This window comes from Sinocyclocheilus grahami, unplaced genomic scaffold, assembly GCF_001515645.1.
Source record: "Sinocyclocheilus grahami isolate Dianchi unplaced genomic scaffold, SAMN03320097.WGS_v1.1 scaffold32.1, whole genome shotgun sequence".
Classification (NCBI taxonomy): domain Eukaryota; kingdom Metazoa; phylum Chordata; class Actinopteri; order Cypriniformes; family Cyprinidae; genus Sinocyclocheilus; species Sinocyclocheilus grahami.
In genome coordinates, this window is record NW_015505211.1 from 1,176,298 (window position 1) to 1,196,983 (window position 20,686).

General features: G+C 39.6%; 2 protein-coding genes across 3 annotated transcripts in view; one reads left to right on the top strand and one right to left on the bottom strand.

Annotated features, from left to right (window-relative positions):
* The window catches only part of LOC107576804 (E3 ubiquitin-protein ligase CBL-B-like), a 64,349-nt gene extending 49,774 nt beyond the window's left edge, over positions 1-14,575 (top strand). The window contains exons 10-19 of the mRNA XM_016262939.1: positions 1,724-1,915; positions 5,243-5,410; positions 5,498-5,860; positions 7,351-7,436; positions 10,813-10,941; positions 11,022-11,086; positions 11,276-11,380; positions 12,099-12,251; positions 12,368-12,490; positions 12,785-14,575. Coding sequence (XP_016118425.1) covers positions 1,724-1,915; positions 5,243-5,410; positions 5,498-5,860; positions 7,351-7,436; positions 10,813-10,941; positions 11,022-11,086; positions 11,276-11,380; positions 12,099-12,251; positions 12,368-12,490; positions 12,785-13,035 — 1,635 coding nt within the window. The 3' untranslated portion in view covers positions 13,036-14,575. The remainder of the gene's footprint in view (positions 1-1,723; positions 1,916-5,242; positions 5,411-5,497; positions 5,861-7,350; positions 7,437-10,812; positions 10,942-11,021; positions 11,087-11,275; positions 11,381-12,098; positions 12,252-12,367; positions 12,491-12,784) is intronic.
* A 1,109-nt stretch (positions 14,576-15,684) lies between these two features.
* LOC107576815 (CD166 antigen homolog) overlaps positions 15,685-20,686 on the bottom strand; it is a 67,317-nt gene continuing 62,315 nt past the window's right edge. Inside the window, exons 11-16 of one of the 2 annotated variants that reach the window (XM_016262948.1) lie at positions 20,497-20,618; positions 18,692-18,821; positions 17,817-17,843; positions 17,403-17,517; positions 17,033-17,162; positions 15,685-16,150 (exon numbers count right to left, since the gene is read on the bottom strand). In XM_016262948.1, the coding sequence (XP_016118434.1) occupies positions 17,072-17,162; positions 17,403-17,517; positions 17,817-17,843; positions 18,692-18,821; positions 20,497-20,618 (485 nt within the window). In that variant the 3' untranslated portion in view covers positions 15,685-16,150; positions 17,033-17,071. The remainder of the gene's footprint in view (positions 16,151-17,032; positions 17,163-17,402; positions 17,518-17,816; positions 17,844-18,691; positions 18,822-20,496; positions 20,619-20,686) is intronic. The other variant, XM_016262954.1, reaches the window with a different exon arrangement.

Below are 20,686 nucleotides of genomic sequence, written 5' to 3' on the forward strand. Positions count from 1 at the left end.
ATAAAGGGAAGTTCACTTACTCAAGCGGATCCAATCATATTTCTGATTTGAACCTTGATGCTCCTGTGGGAGAAGCAGGATCGAATCTGGCCAGCATCATCCACCGATTCCATTCCTTCTTTCTGACTCCAATAATGTCCTCAACATTTTGAGAAAGAAGCGGTATTATTGTTGTGTTTCGTGATTTTTGTTCTATTGGTCGCAGTATTTTTCACTCTGCTGCTCATGGATCTGCTACCATCTAGATTTCTGAGAGGCTGAAGATCAGATTTGTGCTTATTGACCATGAACCTGTGTTCTTTACTGTGTTAAAGTTGAAGTGAAGTGCTCAAGGTAATTGAATTCAGAAGAGCACTTCATCAAAACAATACAATGGCCCCTAAAAAATTATTTTGATGCTTACAAATGTATGAATGTCACTGCCTTAAATAAGAAAATGTCAAACCAAAGTGCCATTAATTTTAAACAGAAATATAGCATAAACACATTTTTCAAACAGATCATTTCAGAATAACATTTTGAAAAGGTTTTTTTTTTAATCTAACAGTTTTTCTGAAAAATGTCTAATATAAAACCGTAGACATGCAGCTCAAAATTAAGATTAAGAGACTTTCTGCTTCTCAAATGTTGATGAAACAGTTAATGTGCTACTTTAAGTTTAGATGCAAGTGTTTACTTGCGTTTGTGCTGCATTTAAGTATAAGAATGTGAGAAGAATGGTGTCATATCTGCTTCATTACAGAATTGTCACTGAACACTCATTATATTAACAATATATTAATCTAAAATGACATCTAAAAGGCCTCAGCTACAGTCCTTCACGAGACATAATATTAGTGCTGTGTGAATTTTTAAAATATCTTCTGCTGTTGCTCACCCTCTCACTTTCTAGAACAACCAAAGTGGCTTCACTTTTAACCTGTCACCTGCCTTTAAAAGGGACCTAACAGTTATATAAACCATTGAACTGGTTGAGAGCCTAGAGAAGTGTCGTCTCACCTCCTAGCTGGCCGAGGCATTAATATTCATTGCTATTTTTCTGGTAAGTTTACGAGCACACACAGCAGTGAAATTTGGATGGTGACTATCCCTTAGAAATCTCGATCTCCTTTAGTTTTTAATGGCCTTGTTTTATGCCGAGTCAGTTCGGGTGTTTCTTTTTCCTCCGTTTAAGGGCTTTAATTAGGATTAGGTTTCAAACTACGCTTTGATGTCTTTTCAGCGACCCCTCAACCAGATGGCAGCCATGATCATCTTTTGTTCTTGTAAATATCGACACACTTTGATTCTCCGAGTTTAATGGAGGAAATGAAAGATGATTGTTTTTCATTTTGCCATGTGTAAGCTGTCTCCAGGCCGTGCGGAGCCGTGCAACATGACGAACTTGCCTACCTGCCTGCATGAGAGAAATTCAGTACTCGGCTTGAGGGGGTAGCATGTGTGTTCCAGCTGTTTGTAATCAAGCATGGCCCTTCAGATCCTGCCAGTAAAGAGCTTCCTCATAGCAGAGGCATATTTCCACAACAGTCTGTCAGTGTTTACAGCACTATACAAATAAGCAGCCCAGAACCGTTGGGGTAGAGATCACCGGAGGTACTACGCTCTGTGTGTGTGCTTGTGTCCAAGAGGCGGTTTTCTGGACTTCAACAAGTGTTTGTGTGTGTTACAAGTATGTGCTAGTATTTTAAAGCTCACTCAGTGTGTCCTCGACTCTTGTCTGCAGGATTCTGATGGTCAGGGCTGCCCGTTCTGTCGCTGTGAGATCAAAGGAACCGAGCCCATTATTGTTGATCCGTTTGACCCACGCAACGTAGGAGCCAAGTGCTTCTTCCTGGACCACTTCAACTCCCCCATGCTGGACCTGGATGATGATGATGACAAAGAGGAATTGCTGGTTATAGACCATATCAAGAAGGTAAAATATCCATGACATTTCCAAAGTCATTTCAAATTAATCTCTTAAACTCAGTGCTGCATTTAGTTGATCAAAAATACAGTCATAACAGTAATATTATAAAATATTAGTACAATTTAAATTAATATATTTAATATATTAAATATACTTTAAATTTTAAGCAGTCATTACTCCAGTCTCCAGTATCACGATTAAAAGTATTAATTTCTTACTGACCCCAAACTTTTGGATAGTAGTGTATAAGTATTGAATATGAATTTGTGTTAATTATGTACACTTTAATATTTGTTCATGGTCTTATTGTGAACAGTTCATCAGGGCATGTTACTAAAATGGTCTACGTAATCTACGTAGTCTATGTAATATTTTACATGATCATCTTTTGTTCTTGTAAATATCGACACACTTTGATTCTCCGAGTTTAATGGAGGAAGTGAAAGATGATTGTTTTTCATTTTGCCATGTGTAAGCTGTCTCCAGGCCGTGCGGAGCCGTGCAACATGACGAACTTGCCTACCTGCCTGCATGAGAGAAATTCAGTACTCGGCTTGAGGGGGTAGCATGTGTGTTCCAGCTGTTTGTAATCAAGCATGGCCCTTCAGATCCTGCCAGTAAAGAGCTTCCTCATAGCAGAGGCATATTTCCACAACAGTCTGTCAGTGTTTACAGCACTATACAAATAAGCAGCCCAGAACCGTTGGGGTAGAGATCACCGGAGGTACTACGCTCTGTGTGTGTGCTTGTGTCCAAGAGGCGGTTTTCTGGACTTCAACAAGTGTTTGTGTGTGTTACAAGTATGTGCTAGTATTTTAAAGCTCACTCAGTGTGTCCTCGACTCTTGTCTGCAGGATTCTGATGGTCAGGGCTGCCCGTTCTGTCGCTGTGAGATCAAAGGAACCGAGCCCATTATTGTTGATCCGTTTGACCCACGCAACGTAGGAGCCAAGTGCTTCTTCCTGGACCACTTCAACTCCCCCATGCTGGACCTGGATGATGATGATGACAAAGAGGAATTGCTGGTTATAGACCATATCAAGAAGGTAAAATATCCATGACATTTCCAAAGTCATTTCAAATTAATCTCTTAAACTCAGTGCTGCATTTAGTTGATCAAAAATACAGTCATAACAGTAATATTATAAAATATTAGTACAATTTAAATTAATATATTTAATATATTAAATATACTTTAAATTTTAAGCAGTCATTACTCCAGTCTCCAGTATCACGATTAAAAGTATTAATTTCTTACTGACCCCAAACTTTTGGATAGTAGTGTATAAGTATTGAATATGAATTTGTGTTAATTATGTACACTTTAATATTTGTTCATGGTCTTATTGTGAACAGTTCATCAGGGCATGTTACTAAAATGGTCTACGTAATCTACGTAGTCTATGTAATATTTTATATAAATGTAAACTTCTGAAACAGCTTCCTTTTTTGGATGTAGCCCTTTATTTTTCAGTCCGTTCCATCCATTCTGGTATGTAATGCCAACTTTTCAAGACCCAGTCAAATAATAATGGATTGATTTTATCTTAACCCTCCAGACCTACTTTTTTGTTTTGTTGCTCTCTGGAATATGTCACGTTATGTAAGCAAAATTGGTTGTGAATTCATTTCATATTGACTTTATCATAGGTCTGTTGGCTTGTTCTGAAATGTTTACAAGCCCAAACCTGCTCCGTAGACTTCATTCGCCACTGTTGTCATTCTACTACCATCTTCTTTTTTTCTAGCCTCTAGAAAAAATGTATTCTTATTATTCACTGGACTTCAAAGAGGCCTATATCCTGCTTTTATATAGGTGCAAGAGCCTCCCGCTCTCCACCGGCATAAATATCAGTCTCTTTTATTAGAAAAAGAAACCTGTTGGAACTGGCCTCACAAGGACACAACCTCCGCAGCTCCACTGAGTAGATTCATTAAATGGTCCAGCTTGGAAAGCAATAGAGGGCACCTTCTGGCAGGAACGTTTTTAAATAGAAATGCAAGATATTATTTTTTTTCCCTCTCCTCATAATGCCCTTGCAAGAGAACTTGTAGAGGATATTGGCCTCCTAGTGGGTGAGAACTAGTTTGTACTAAGTGTAGTTTACAAAGTGCACATTATTCACCTTTTATTTCCTGTATCATTGAATTAGCAGCTCTTTCCCCCTCTGTAAATATTTTTCTGCACCATGGACAAAAGCTGGCCAGCTGCAGTTGCTCTGTTCATGGATATGCTAATGCGGCTATTAGTTGATTAGGATGTTTAATACCCTAAACTGCCCAAAGCAATTCATGGAGCTAATAGGCCATTAGGAGAACTTTGTACGCAATCATGATGATGGGTAATAATGAGTTTGTCATTGTTCTTCTCCTTGTCTTGTTTGTTAGAAGCATTTTATTTTAGTCGAGACCAAGACCTGCGCAAATTGAAACTGAATTGCACTGATTTAACAAGATTTTACATTTTCTGGGGGAAAAAATTGAATGCTGCTTAATTGTGTTAAACAGTATTTTAGGGATGACTGTCAAGCTGTTACTAAGTGGTTGCTAAGGTGATTTGAGTGTTTTTGGTGGTTGCTAGCTTTTATAGGTCCGAGGTTTTCAACCAAGGGACTGGAACCCACTAGGGGGCATCAGCAAACTTCCAAAGGGGCTTTAAGATAGCTTAATATTATTTAAAATAAGACAGAACAAGCTTTAATATAAGCTAAATTAGATGCAAATATTTTTTGTTTGAATTTGTTCCCCTCAAAACTGTCATTTTTAAGAACCAGAATTCCCATTGTTTTGGAAAATTTGGGATATATGAAGAATCGTTATTTTAGATAATAAAATCTTTTAATAAAAGATTCAAAAGTCATGGACATTTCTGTAATGAATATACATTTCGCTAGTTATGATAAGCTCTTAAAAGCAGGTAGAAATTGCTGTTTGGGAGTAAAAAAATTGAAAAAAAAAACATTTGAATTATGTATTCTTTTTTATTAATTTTATTAAATGATTTGATATATTTTCATTCCTAGTTTCAGTAATATAAAAAATACAAACAAACCTTAAAAATATCTTTGACAATGGGGGGCCTTGGAGTCAAGAAGGTAGAGAACCACTGTTCTAGCTGATTTATTTCTGATTGTCCCAAGGTCTCAAGTCTTTTTTGGTCATTTTATTGCTTAGAAAAGTAAAAGCAAAGGGCATTATGAGTTATGCACCACATTTTAAACTTATAGGTATGAACAACCCCTATAAATGAACAATAATAATGATGATTATCTTTGCAAGTGCTACTAAATATTGCATAAACCATCATCAGTGTTTCTCTGTTTCTTTGCATAGTCCATGGAGATCCAGAACTCGCCAATAATGTCTCCGAACTCATCCCCTGTGTGTGAACGCCGGAAAACCGCTGCAGATCACATGGGTCCTCACTTGAACATTCCACCCGTACCGCCCCGCCTTGATTTCATCCGTTCTCCCGCTCCTAGTCCCACAGGCTCACCCAAGGTATCTTTAGTTTTAGATCACAATACATTTTTAGATTTTTCTTCATTTTATTTCCATGTGTTCCAAATTTTTCTTTTCGCTTTGCAGTCATCTCCAGGCATGTCCAGAAAACAGGATAAACCCCTTCCTGCCCCTCCACCTCCACAGAGAGACCCTCCTCCCCCACCTCCGCCAGAACGCCCACCTCATATCCCTCAAGAAGGCCGGGCCGCCTGGCTTGTTACCCCTTCGTCTGGCCTCCCCAGGGACCCCAGAGCGCCCCTGGAGGCCTGGAGCCCTAAAGATAGCCCTGCTTTGTCAGATTGCAGGATGTCTGCTGCAGACCGCTCCCCCAAACTGGCCCACGCCGCCCCTGTGCACATCAACGGAAGACCCCTCAGCTGCTCCGGTGCAGACTTGGGGTTAAACCGGATCAGCCACAGACTGAACGCGCAGTCGGAGTGTAGTAAGGTTAGGAACACACACACATTCCTTCTGTATCATGTGGATCACGTTCACACACTCGTTTTGGGGAGCGACACATTATATTAGGGTTGGAATGTCCTTCTTTGATAAGCAGAGTCAAGAACATGAGATAAGAGCAGACATGACCGGACATTGTGCTTTGAAATCACCTAGAACCTTCTGTACTCATTCACAAGCCCTTACATGCCAATTTTAAGCCATAAATATTCACTTTTTGCTCATGGCTGTTACTAAGCAACAGTGACGGTATTCGCGGTAAAGCAAGGCTGTGAAATTCGGCTGTGTGTAGTACTTCTGGCCCTGGCATTAAAAAAAGAGGTATTTAAAAAGTTTTTAGATGTAAAAAGTCTTTCATGATTACAGCATTTGCCCTCCAACCCCACCATGTGTTTTTGCATATATCTAGGCTAATGCACCAAAATGAAAAATACATACACACATATTCATGGCTCACTGAGAGTTTATAGATTATGCTTTAAATAAACGTGTTCTGTGATAGGGGATTGGAGAGAGTTAAATATTTGATTGCAAAACTGTAGCAGGTCTCTCATTAAAGCCCTCTTGGAAACTAAACTTCTAAGATGTTTTAGGTTGTTTGAAGTGCATGTGGATCTTTTTGATCCTTTTGTTTTACTAAGGTTTGCGACATGCAATTATATTTAACCACCAATTGACTGTAAAATTCCCTCTCTCTCTGTCCTGGGTTGGCATGTCGCTATAAGGATTAATTTAGTGTCACAGTGTGGGCAGAGAGAGTTTGGCCCCTGTCCTCCCGTCACAAGCCCACACAGCTCTGTTCAGCCCACTGCCTGCAGCATCACACACTGCTCTTGATCTCTGAAATAAACAGACTCGGACATCAGAGATTTCCTTCTGGTTTATTCACTAGACACATTTACAGGATAATCTGCATGAAAATATATTAACGGTTTTCTCTTTTTTTTTTCTCTTTCTTTAATCTATTTATTTATTAGGACTGACCAGTATATAGAATATTTGTGATATGGACAATATTACTTTGTTTCAGATATAAAATTAATAATCCATCCATCCATCCTATAATAATCTATAATCAGTCCATCCTTTCATCTTTCCATCCGTTCGTCTATTCATCCATCATTCTATCTTGCCATTCATTCTTCTATCTCTATCCATTGTCTATACATCCATCCATCTATATATGCACCTTTTGTTGTCCATCCATCCATCCATCCATCCATCCATCCATCCATCCATCCATCCATCCATCCATCCATCCATCCATCCATCCATCCATCCATCCATCCATCCATCCATCTGTTCAAATGGATACTGTTTTCATCCACTATGGATCTGTTCATTCTGTCCCATATGGATATTTTCTGTATCTATATGACTGGTTGCTTATTGATCATTAAATCTAAAAATGTGTTATCAAAAATGGCTTGGTTGTATCATTTTAACATTGAAATTTGTGTGCATGTATTTCTCTACAGTCTTTCATCAACGGCCTGTTACCTGGAGATGAGTATGACATCCCCCCTCTGCGTCACTCCCCTCCCCTTGTGGACCACAACCAGAGGTAAGCGACACACACACACACACACATACACACACACACACACACACACACACACACACACACACACACATACCACTCCCTTCCCTGGAGCCCTGTTGCTGCTCTTGTTTTTTGTGTGCATGTTGATCATAAACGCTGTAAAGCTGCCGAATCTTTCTTTATTCTGAAGGGAGTCTCACCAAACAAACAACCTCATATCATGTTCGTGTGATGACAAATCACCTGTTTGTCGCTCTCAAGCGTTGCATTTTTTTTCTTGGACTTGCTGATCTCTTAACGCGATCCAGAGCATCTTTTCCTGCTTTGCTTATTGATCTGCTCTCGTGATGTTCCATGACTGAATTATTGCTTTTTCATACAAATAATTTTTGTGATGAAAAGACAAAAAGATCATTGGATTGAATTAATGTTTTTAATATGATCCAGGGATCATGTGCACAGGCTGCATCCTGTATATCTCTAGAGCTCTGTCAAACAACACACACACACACACACACACACACACACACACACACAGCTCTACATTGTTTCAAACAGAGTGCAGTCAAACGGAGTGGTAGGAAAGCTCATGCACAGACACATGGCAGTGATTTGATCAAATTTACAAGAAAATCTCTTGACTCAAATCTCTGCTTCGCTAAGCAATGTTAACAGTGTGTTTCTCTGACACAGTCACAGAGAATGATACATACAGCAGAGTTTGGACACAGGTGCACAAATTATGCAAGAGCGCCAGGATCCGGAGAGCATGTTCTCTTTAAACAAACATAAAGGCATACACATACACACACACACAGGTTTGTTTTTGTGAAAAGTGGGGACATCCCATAGGCGTAATTGTGGAGTTGTGGACTTCCTGTGGGGCTTTTGAGGGAGTTAAGCAGAATCAGCCTATGAGAGGTTATACTCCAAGCAGCAAGCCATATATCCTCTTCTGTCACAAACACTTATGCTCTTTCTTTGCTTTATATTGTGCTCAGAGTGTTGGATCTGTGTTGTTATTATTGTAGTTAGATAAAAATAAGTGGTTAATTAACAGTAAACTTCACCACTTAGCTTGTTGTGCTGTTTTTGTGCTACAGATACATGATGCCTCAAATTATGTTGCTTGTTCAGAAGAGGTGTGCTCGTACTTTTCTAAGTGATTGGACTTTTCACATGGATAAAATTCCCATTTGAAGGTGGTTTGACTTTGCTTTGAGAAACTGCAAAGCAATGTCTACAAACACACGGAACACCTTATCAACAGCATAGCAAGATTTTAAAAACCATTCAGAACACCTTAGCAGAACCATAACAATGTATTAAAAACTACTCAGTATGTTGCTAAGGTGTTCGGAGCAGTTTTTAAAATGTTGCTATGAGGTTGCTAAGGCATTCAGTGTGTTTTTTAGGTGTTGCTTTGCAGTTTCTCAAGGAAAAGTAAAAAAAGCTGCTACAAAGTCGTTAGTAGTAGTATTGTTAGTATTTTGCTATGGAGTGGTATGTTGCTATACAGTTGGTAAAGTATTCTAAAAACAATGAGCGTCATAGTATAGCAAATATAGCATTAGTATAGCAAATTTTGAATAGATTTCTGAGTAGCTTTTAATATGTTTCTAAGGTGTTGTTAAGTGTTGGGGAAAGTTACTTTTAAAAGTAATGCATTACAATATTGCGTTACTCCCTAAAAAAGTAACTAATTATGTTACTTAGTTACTTTTTATGGAAAGTAATGCGTTACGTTACTTTCGCGTTACTTTTTAAATCTGGACAGGGCTTGCTTGTTTGTTTTTAAAATAATTTTTTTTTATTTTTGGCAAATATATTGCTATATACTTGCCAAGGAGCGGTTTTTAGTATGTTGATATACGGTTGATAAAGTGTTCTAGAAACACTCTAAACGCCTTAGCAAATGCTTAGCAAAGCTCTGACTATCACCCATAGCACCCTAGTCATTGGTTTGGTTGTCAATGTTAATAGCTTCATTCATGCAACACTGTTGTGCTCTTCTCAGAAGTTCCTGCTACAAGAAGTGTGTTTCTGTCACCGCTTTGACAAATGAAACCGAGAGGCTCTGGAAACCACAATGGTTGTTGTTTAGAGCACAGAATAATAATGCTGTATGTCTACGTATGTGGTGTATCTGTCCATAGAGCTGCGTCAGTAGTCAGTGATGTGTTTATAGAGGCTGAGATCATTGTTTTGTTAGTAAGTATAGTAAGCCTTTTCTGTTGGTTTCAGGGCACACTGGGTTCTTTGTGATGAGCATCACACTTACCAGCATATGTTAACTGAACGTCAACCAACGTCTTGGAACTGTTGAGAGTACTTTCCACCTCCTCAAAGAAAGCAAAACATGTGAACCTGTCATCTCTCTCTCATAGGTGTTTTCACATTGCTATGGTTGGCTTCTGTTAAAGACTTGGCAAATGTACTTCCATAAACACTGTCTTGATGTCTTGGAAACAAGGAGCACTTCGAAACACTTGAAAAAGATCTTTAATGAATCTCTTCATCGTCACATGGACAAGCAATGTCTAAAGTGCCCTCTAATGGTGCATCGTGGTATAGCAGCCCAGACTTGGCTGGAAAGACCACCCATCGTAACTCAGCCAGAGCTGGTTAACCTCTTTTACCCTGTAGATACCGATCTGTTTAAATATTGGCCGGCTTTGCCTACTTCAGCCCAGCCTTGTGACTCTTAGTTAGAGCATTACATGATTAAACTGGCTAATCTCGCAGTGACCAGCTTGCACACTGCAGAGTACTCATTTCAGTGAGTCAGCATGAAGGCGGAGAACATCGTCCAAATCTCCCATCTAAGAGTGCTGCGGCGTCAGTTACAATGCTGTCATCTATGTAAATATTTACTTATGGTTATATCACACTGCTGTAATTTGGGAGCACATGAGGTGGTTTATTTGAGTATTTGCTAATGCAGTAATTCATATTTGGAGCTAGGGAGTTGTTCAAGTATGTATCAAGTTTTCCATGGTACATACATGAATGATGTCTCAAATCATGCTGTTGTTGAGCAAAGATCTGCTTTTACTTTTCTAAGCCATCAGATTTATGCTAAAACAGGCAAAAAACTCCCAACAGATTTGGACTGAAACGGAAAACAAGTCTATATAAAGACTAGAATATCATAGAATAAAAAAAAACTCTAATCCCCTATACCATCTGCATAACAACATGCTAAAAACAATCGGAACCCGTTACTGACCGCATAGCAACATGCTATGTAGGGCTGAATGGTGTCACTGTGGTCTGAGAACCCGATCTGTTGCCGATCTGATGCCTGAAGCATCATGGGATTGGGTGGTTCTGATTCTGTGGCGTCATTTGTTCCTTTACGTGTTGTGAAATCAAATGTGTTTTTGGTGATCTACAGACACACCAACCCCTTCACAAGCCACCGGAGTCTGACGGACAGAGTGGAGGATGAGTATCAGATTCCCTCATCACATCCCGTCTGCATCACACAACCTCCCATCTGCATCCCCTTCCGCATCCCCAACAGGTAAACACACACACATGATAGTGAAACAATGACTCTTTTAATGTGCCACCCATATTTACATGTGTTTTCTCTCCATAAAGGGCTTTAGAAAATGGCTCGTCGGATCTCTCAACAGACATAAAGAAACATAAACCTCCAGAGCATGGTGAGAGAACACACACTTGTACACATATAGACACACACCGTCATCTTCACTTTTTGTATGACCATCTTTTAGTGTGATTGTGGGAGTTTGTGTGTTTGTAGCGTCAGGGACTAAAGTATACATTGTTTTATGTGGCAGCCAATGGTGGTTGAAATCTCAGAGGCCAGTTAACTGTGTTGTGTCCCTCAGGTGGGTTTGACTCTGGTTCGTTGTTTTCGGGTGTGGCTCACACCACACAGTGCCTCCTCAACAACAGGACACCCTCAGACTACGACATTCTACTGCCCCCTCAAGGTAGCCAATGGCACAGCGCCTCAATCTGATTGGCTGCCTAATTAGTTCATTGCTGTTTATTTGATTTGTTGATTTGTGTTTTGCATTTACTATTGCACTAGTTTACACGAAATGAGCTGCAAACTACAATGCAGTCATTATTCATTATTGAGTCGCTAAATCTTATTATTATCGTAAATTAAGAGCTGTATGACGTGCATAAGGTGTGTTTATGCTGTGCCTCTTTTCTGACATTTAAGATTAATTCGTATTTTACATTTATTCACTTTCACTTCCATAAATCTTTGATAGAGCTTTGATTCTTGAGTATATTGAATTGCCTTTCAGTTTAATTCGTAATCATACCACCTTCATAAACTTTAAGGTAAAATATTACACTTTTTCTCAATTGCTTTGACACAAAAATTAATGCTGTTAGTTGTATAGTTGTATATAAGCTTTTATTTCTGAGTTGCAAATCTGTTAATTTAGTAAATTACACCAGTTCAGAAACAGTAGTATTAAAAACTTTTTATGCTTGTACAAATGGGTATGACCAGTGTGTCTAGTGTTTTCATAAAATGTGTCAGCAATTTCATAGTAAACATTTCATTTAGATTCAGGGAGCAATCATTTCATGCCTGAATTATATTTTAGCTCCATCTGTTGGTAAGAGGAGGGATTGCTGAGGCACGTAGAAAGACTCGATGTCTTTCTCTCTCTCTCTCTGTTCTCCTAGCGTCTCCAATGGAAGACCCGTTCAACTCTCTTCCTCCTTCCCAGCCTCCTCCCCCTCCCCCCATTAGGAACAGTTTCACAGAACCCTCCTCCTCACCCTACCCCAGACCTGCCCGCCCCTCGTCTGGACACGATCACTTCCTGCTCAGCCCTGGTGAGGCCGATCCCACATATCACTACTAATGTAGTATACACTATTACTGTAGTATAAATAACAAATCCTGCTTTATTTGGGTTAAATTGCTGTCTAATCATTGGTGTGATTCACAGACACTTTCATAGACGCATTGAATAACTCGGCTCCCAGTCCCCCTGTGCGGAGACTAACAGGAGACAACATGAAGAAGCCATTCAGGGCTCCGCAAGACTACGATCAACTGCCACCAACCTCAGGTACTAAGTTGAAAAAGTGAATGAGCCAAGTGAATGAAAATAGAATGAGCCAAAAATATACACGTAATATCCTGATAAAACAGCTGTGAGCACAGTGTGTTGTTCTGAATACATAATAGCCGTGCAGGTTTTATTAAATGAAGCCATTAGCCATCAAGATGAATGCGCTCAATGAATTATTAATTATTAGCCTGTAATGGGTTTTTAATGTGTTCAGAGTCTTTTTAGTCAGCATGCTACCATCCACTCTCAATGGCCCATTTTGACTAAACGCTCTTTGTTTCCTGTTTACAGTGGCCGGAGATTGCTTCAGGGCACCTGAGAGACCTCCAAAGCCACTTCCCAGGATCATCCCACCAGACATCCACAGAAGACCGCACGAATCGTCCCGGGAGAATGTCGACGCCAAGATCGCCAAGCTTATGGGGGAGGGCTACTCATTTGAAGACGTAAAACGAGCACTGATGATCGCGCAGAACAAAGTGGACGTGGCACGGAACATTTTGCGGGAGTTTGCGCTAGTCGCCCCCAGGCAGGGCCTGTAGCCCGTGTCAAAATGATTTCGCCCCCAGGCAGGGCCTGTAGCCCGTGTCAAAATGATTTCAAACTAATTACGACTGTCTCGAAGCGTACAAACCGCAGGCTGACGTCCGCTTGCTTTCGTTTAGCACATACTGCAAACGAGATGAAAACGTGTGCTTTTTCACCAAAAGGAGCCTAATGGAGGGGTGCGATTGTAACAATGGGATCCTGTGAAAAAAAAAAAAGCCTGGTGTTTACAGTGACATGGCTTATCTGCAGCACTCAGGTCATCGTCATTTCAGCTCGGGCTGTTCAAGAGAGGAAATGAAATTGAATTTTTTATATTTGGAGGAGTCCATCCACATTTTAAGCTGGATTTGCTGCATCCTTCAAAGTAGTGACGTTTGTATTTCTCTCAAATTTTCTGGACTGAAATGAGAGCAGCTCTGAGCACTTCTGTTTTTGTTGACAGTGTCTGCAGGTTGTTCATGCCTTTCCTGCCACTGCTGCTGCCACACACACACGTATTACACACGTCCAGCCGCTCCTTCCTGGCCTCTCGGGTATCATGAATTTTACAGCAATGGCTCTCGGTGTTACTTTTTTTATCGTATTAATTCGATGTGAACACGACAACCCAGATCATTTGAGGCAGAAAAAGAGACAGACTTCGAATATCAAGTTCACAGTTCTCTTTCTGTCAGCTTTTTCAGTTTAGCTGCTCTTTATCAACTCTTAACGGATGCCTTTGACAACTGCGTGCATTCCAGCGTTCGCAAGCAAGGGCTAATATGGTTGTCTCATCTTCTGTAAATAGGGCCTGTCAACTCGTGAATAAAACAAACCCAAATGTCCCCTTTGAATGCATTGGTTCCTTATTTATTTTTAAATTAGTGCAGTACAGGAGGAAGCCACCTAAACTTTCCCCTTCCCTTTCGGTTCCCCTCAGCCCACTTGCACTGACGCGATATGCAAAAGATAAGAACTGGACATGCACCGTTTGTATAAGCGCCTGGCAAACAAACCAAAAACACGCAGAATATCATCTGCGAGTCATTTTAATGGTGCCAAATTGAATTTGACGTAATAGTGATGGGCACAAACTGAAAAAAACTCCAGCGACCACTTCATTCAAGGCCTTTTGGGAATTCTGGGATTGGAAGCTTGGCGGCTTTGACTCTCTACCCCCCCAATTGGCTGTTTGTCATTCCTCCCTATAAAGTTTTCTCTGGAGCTTGAAACTTCATTTTTGCACTGGCCTCACTCTCCACCTTACACTTGAAAGTTTGAGAACTAAGTGGACCCTCCAGCGGAAGAGGACGTGGCCTTCGACAGGTTCACAAGGGGAACGGTTTCTGTTCATTTCTCCTCTTCTTTTTACGAGAGATTTTAGTTTGTTGGAAAATGCCTTGTGGATCATTTAAAACCAGTGATGTGTGCAATTAATTTATACTTTGTTAAAAGTTTTCTTGGAGATTATTCTCTTCTTTCAGTAATGTTGGTAACCCGTGATCTGTTATTGTGGAGCAAAAAAAACATGTTTTATAAAAGCCAGTATTAACATCTACGTGTTTGTTTTTTTAAATCACTGTGCGTGAAGAAAAAAAAACAAAAAACTTTTCAAAATGTACACTTTTATTGTCAACAAAAGTACAAAACAAAAGTCAGTATTTACAATACTTTATGGCCTTCTTTTGCGGTTACCCTCTTTGGTTTCACTGCTGACCTGATGGTTCAAAATATGCGAGACGGTTACACTAAACATGAACATTCAAAACACTCGTTTTTGGAGACGAAACAAAAAGTGAAAGCTAAATTTCTTCTAAATGTCCTTGACAAAGTGAGATTATATTTTAAATAAACAGGGTCTCTTTAGTGACTAAGCAGAAGCACAGCTAAACTTGCATTTCTCACACATTATAAATAGCCAAACACAAGCAAGACATTCAAACATATTTACAGCTTCTTCAGACCACGATGAACGGAAAAATGCTTCAACCCATCCTTAAAGACTACAGTGTCGGACATGAACCTGACAAACATTGTAGATACAGAAAATGTGTAAAAACAAAAAAGATGCAGTTTTTGTAGTCCGAGGGAAGTACAAAACCGAAAGGCTATACAGTGAGGTTTCACATTAACATACTGAGGTTTGCCTTCCAATACTGACTCTTTCTGTTAAGGCAGAATAATGGGGCTTTTCTTTCATATTTACTTCCTACCAAAAAAAATAAAGGCTCTGCATGCAAGGTCGCTTCCACCCAGTCTGATACAGAGTGCGGATGTTTGCTTGTTTATACTATATGCAATTCACGTCTATGTCGCTACGTTAAACTCTAGCGGGCCATGTTCTGCTGAGTTCCGAGCCCTACAACTATGACATCATGCAGTGCAATCTGAAGGCCACTGGGTGTAGCAGGATATTTCCCTATGCTATGCTAAATTTCTAAACCCGTTTTCACTACTTAGCCACTTTGAACTAGAGGAAATAACATGAATGTCTCAGGGCAGTGACATAAAGAGGTACCAATAAATAAAACATGAGCAAACAGAGGTGTAACAGCAGTGAAGTCATCGTTCTTCCAGCATCCGACCGCGATCTTAGGACTTTTCGATGAGGGACTGTGCAATATCAATATGTAATTCCAAAATCCATAATTTTTTTTTTTTCCCCCAATAATCCAAATGTTAAGCAGAGTGAATGTACTCCCCTTATTTACACAGGCCTAAAAAGTGTACAGTGTATTTACTTTTTTTTTTTTAACTAGAGGGGAAACAAAACAGCTGTGCCCACCACATCAGCAATGTGCATGAAACAAGAACATTCACTGGGAACACAAAAAGAAAAAGTCAGAATCAATCAAAAGTAAATGCATTCCTCAGTGCAGACTGAATTTACAACACAAGTGGTTTTCTCTATTACACTTTTGTATCGTGGGGGATTTTCTTTTTTTCTTTTTCTTTTTTTAGTAAATAGTTCATTGGGAGTAGGAAATATTCTGGAAACATTCTGTGATGCGTGACGCACACGAGTAGCCTGAAGGAGGCATCGCTGTCCAATCAGATGTCTGGAATTAGATGATTGAAGTGTGTAGTACTGCACATTCAGTGTGACAAGGCCTCTTTCCTGGTTCATACCTGGCACACACAAACAAAAACAATGAATGTGATTAGAAAAAATGAGAAGAAAATAATAGCCTGATATCAAAATACTGAGTTGGCGTGCTCAATATTGCACTTAATTCAAAGCCAAATACAAGTTACTCACCAGCTGGCTGGTACCTTTATTAGCTACTGTAATATACTACAATGTTTACATCACATTGTACTAATGATAGTCTAACACCTCGCTGATGTGCATGATGTGCGTGATTCAGATGAAAGACATGCACAATTGTCTTCTAAAGAAAACATCTGTCGTGACTCACGTGTGACTCTATTTTAACGTCTTTTACTTCAGTGAAAAATGTACCAGTTTTTTCCGAGTTCTCCATTTAGTGGTATAAATGAAAGATTCCTCACATTAAGCCACCAAAATGTGAACACGAGTATCAGAAAGCCTATTTGTGAGAAGTGGAAACTGGCTTACCTTGTATAAGATACTGTGAGTAACGATAACCTGCAATATTTGTGACTAATATTAAAATAATAATAATGATTAGACCTAATTATTTCCATACATTAATGACCATAAAGTGAATTTTCAGCCCTGCCCTGAGCTTTGAAATTGTAAAAGTGCAAGAGAAAATATCCTCACCTTCTTCGTTCTTTTTTGACGGCTCTCTTCTCTTCTCTTTTAGACATCTGCTTTATGATGTGAAGCCTATTTGTGAGAAGTGGAAACTGGCTTACCTTGTATAAGATACTGTGAGTAACGATAACCTGCAATATTTGTGACTAATATTAAAATAATAATAATGATTAGACCTAATTATTTCCATACATTAATGACCATAAAGTGAATTTTCAGCCCTGCCCTGAGCTTTGAAATTGTAAAAGTGCAAGAGAAAATATCCTCACCTTCTTCGTTCTTTTTTGACGGCTCTCTTCTCTTCTCTTTTAGACATCTGCTTTATGATTGTTCTCCTCCAGTTTCTTACTCTCCTCTGAAGTGCCTGTCTCCTTCTCTCCGGTCTTCCAGGTGCCTTGTCTAACAGGACAATTTTACCTTGATTAATCTTTCAGCACATTTCAAACTGGGCCATTTCTGGCTCGCTCGCTTCTCATATCAATCTGAACAAATCATGATGATGTATAACAGCAGGTACTATGACTTCTACTGCAATCATATGTACTTCTTCCGAACAGGTTGTAATTTAAACGTAGGCGATGAAATATACTCTGCTTTTTCATACTCGACTTATTTGTGCGATGTCATGTTGCGTCTTACCTTGTTTTCTTGATATAGAGCCAGTAGATGAGTCCCACCAAAGCAGCGGCTAGAAAGAGACCAACCATGACACCCACAATCACTTTGGCCTGCTCCGCGCCGTCTTCGTTTTTTTCTAAATGCGATGGACAGATAAACACTATGAATTCTTCTAAAGCGTTATGACTCTTGATAGGGAAAGGCAATCCTGGAAAATTAAAAATGATTGACAGAATCCTGCTACTTGAGAAAAATTAAAGCTGGGATTATTTCAAGATGACATTTTTCAGGTACGACAAACTAAAAGAACCAATTAAAACACGTGAAGGCACAAAGTTTGCATGATGTCAGGATGCTCGACACCCTCCGACTCATGATCTTAACTTCTACTTCATTTTAAGTGAGATTCAAGTGAATGAAATCAGATGGTCTTACCTGGTTTGGACTTGTGCTCCTCAAATACTGAAATCAGATATAAAATCAAATTAACTTTGGGTGCAAAATGAAACCAAACTGGCATTTATGACACATTTGGTGAGAAAAAGCCACCACCCAGCTGTGGTTTAGATGCAAAACCAATTCAAATCAGAAGTAAGTATTGTCCAATCAGATTCTAGTAAGGAAGATAGATGACCACAAGCATGCGATAGCGGTCGGAACCAGAGGAGAAGGAAAAGGGACAGCAGTCCAAGCACCCTGACATAGACAAACAAAACCCGAGCCAAAGCCAGAAACTAGAAAGAGAGCGCCTCATGCCCTGTGAGTGAACAACATGACCTGAGAGAGAGCAGCAAGCCCTGTCTTTCCAGTGTTCACACCAGGACACTAAAAATACTAATATAGTAAAAGGCCACTAAATCACCCTACATTTGAATGGTGCATCAGGCAAAACTGTGAAACATGCTAGCTTTACCAATCTCTTCACATGCACATATTAGAGATGTTAGATGTGGCATACTTATCAGGGCTGTCAAACTACTGTTATTTGTGCCATTAAAAACAAGTAAAATGAGACAAAAAGAGCAAAATATACATCAGTAATCCTAATTCTATCATCCTTACAATACTATACAGTATGTTTCACCTATTTCTGTTGATCAAATAAACAGGCAATCTCAGTGTTTGAGTCCGATCTCAAACCACTTGTTATTAACCATGTCAAATATGTAGGCTAATGGTTCTTTTTAATTTAAATATGTTCTTGACAGCCCTATAATATGAGCCTTTTTAAAGGGGGCGATTGAGTGGTTAGTAAGCTAAGCGGTCCTCACAGCTGGAAACCCCTTCAGCGCGTTCAGTGAGTTACTTACGAGAAAACACACTGATGTTCCTCGAGTCGAAGCCGAGTTTATTGGTCACGTGGCAGCTGACTGTGAGGTTCTTGCTGGGCACTACGGTCAGTTTGTATGTGGCCTTCCCGTTGAAATATGATGTTTCATCCTGCAGGACAACAATTCCAGTTATTTTTTTAATGACTTTTTATTACCAGAATATTAACTTTTTTAACCGTTTTAATATTATATATATGCAAAAATACAAACAAGCAAGAGTCAGCAAGAACTAAGTTGGTTTGGTTGGACCTCTTTGCTTAATGCGCTATTTAATACACCTCACCACTAGAGTGCGCTAATGATCCTCAGCTCATTTATTATCATGTAGTCGGCACCACACCCAGCGCTAATGGAAAGTCTCACAGAAAACACACACACACACCCTCAGGGTCGTGAATCACGAGTGCAATGCGTGTCTGTAATCACAGCCATTAAATGGGTCTCCATCACAAACACTCTTCAATATCCATGTCATTAAAGCAGACAGTGAGCACTGAACCCCTCACAGAGCGCAGTGCGAGTTAGCTACTGATACCAGTGCTGCGATCCACAGGATCACACAGCAAAATATACCAGCAATAAGCAGCCATTAAGACACAATTAAGTCCAAATTAATAGTATATATAGTACATAATGTATTTCATGATATTCATATTATAAACAAGTTTTCTGTTAATGAAAGAAGCCTCAGATTATGCCCACCAAGACTGCATTTATTTGATACAAAAAATACAGTAAAAGCAGTAATATAGTGAAATAGTATAACACTTTGAAATAACTGTCTTCTATTTTTATTTAAAAATGTAATTTATTCCTATAATGGCAAAGCTGAATTTTCAGCAGCCATTATCCATGTTTTCACAGTAAAACATAATACCTACATATTATTCAAAATTTACAGCACTAGGAAGACTAGATCGCCTGTCTTGGATTTTACACAAGGCAAAGTAGGCTACAGTACAGGTTGTGACTTTACAACCCTGCTGGAAGCAGACCAACACAAAACACCAAATCTAAACTCATTTATTTGAAATGCATCCACCGAGACTGGCCAGACACTGAGAAGCAGAAATAGCTAACTGTGTGAGTGTTTGCATTGCGGGGAGCCTGTGGTACTATGACACTGAAAGAGAAAGACAAGTGCCGGTCAGACTCCTCTGGATCAAAACCCAAACACTGTGACTCATGGGACACACACACTATGTCTGGGATATCTGGGGTAACAAACACAGGCTAGTTTTCGGTGTCCTGCTTTGGCATCCCTGTCCTCATTGTCCTGTTTTCCTGTCCTGGCTGTAGTCTCATAATAAGTGGAAACAGGGAGGCAAACTCAAGGATAGTCATCACCTCCCCTCAGATGTGTTTGGGAGGGTGGCAAGACGTGCCTTTGTGGAAATTTGCTTCTTGTCATAAAAAATCCAGAAACAAAGGCAAAGTCGCTCGCAACAAAATACCAGAGCCGTCAGTCTGTGGAACGCGGGACGAATAATAATTCTTTGTGTGTGATTCCAGACATTTCTGTCCCAGGACAACTGTTCCCTTTTCAACATAAATTGAAAGTTGGCTCTTCCCTTCTGGGTGCTGACAACCTGCGACTTCAAACACCTGTGCACCTTTCATCTTGTCTAGACCAGAACTGAGTGAAATATCTGGGCATCTTTCCTTCTCACATAAAAAAGTACAAGATGCAAGGTTCTTTTGGGAGAACAGTAATGTCTAAAACATGTCGAACAATTCAGATCAGATTCAGATCTATATTTAGTCTGACAGTGGTAGTGACTCACGTTAGTTCCATTGACACTCCACTGCACGTCAGGTTTAGGTGAACCTTCTGCCTCACACGTCAAGATTTTATGTTTGCCATCGTTGCTGCGACGCTTTGTTAGACTCATAATATTGGGACCACCTGGAGATAATAAATTTATGTTTTCATACAGTATATATATATATATATATATATATATATATATATAT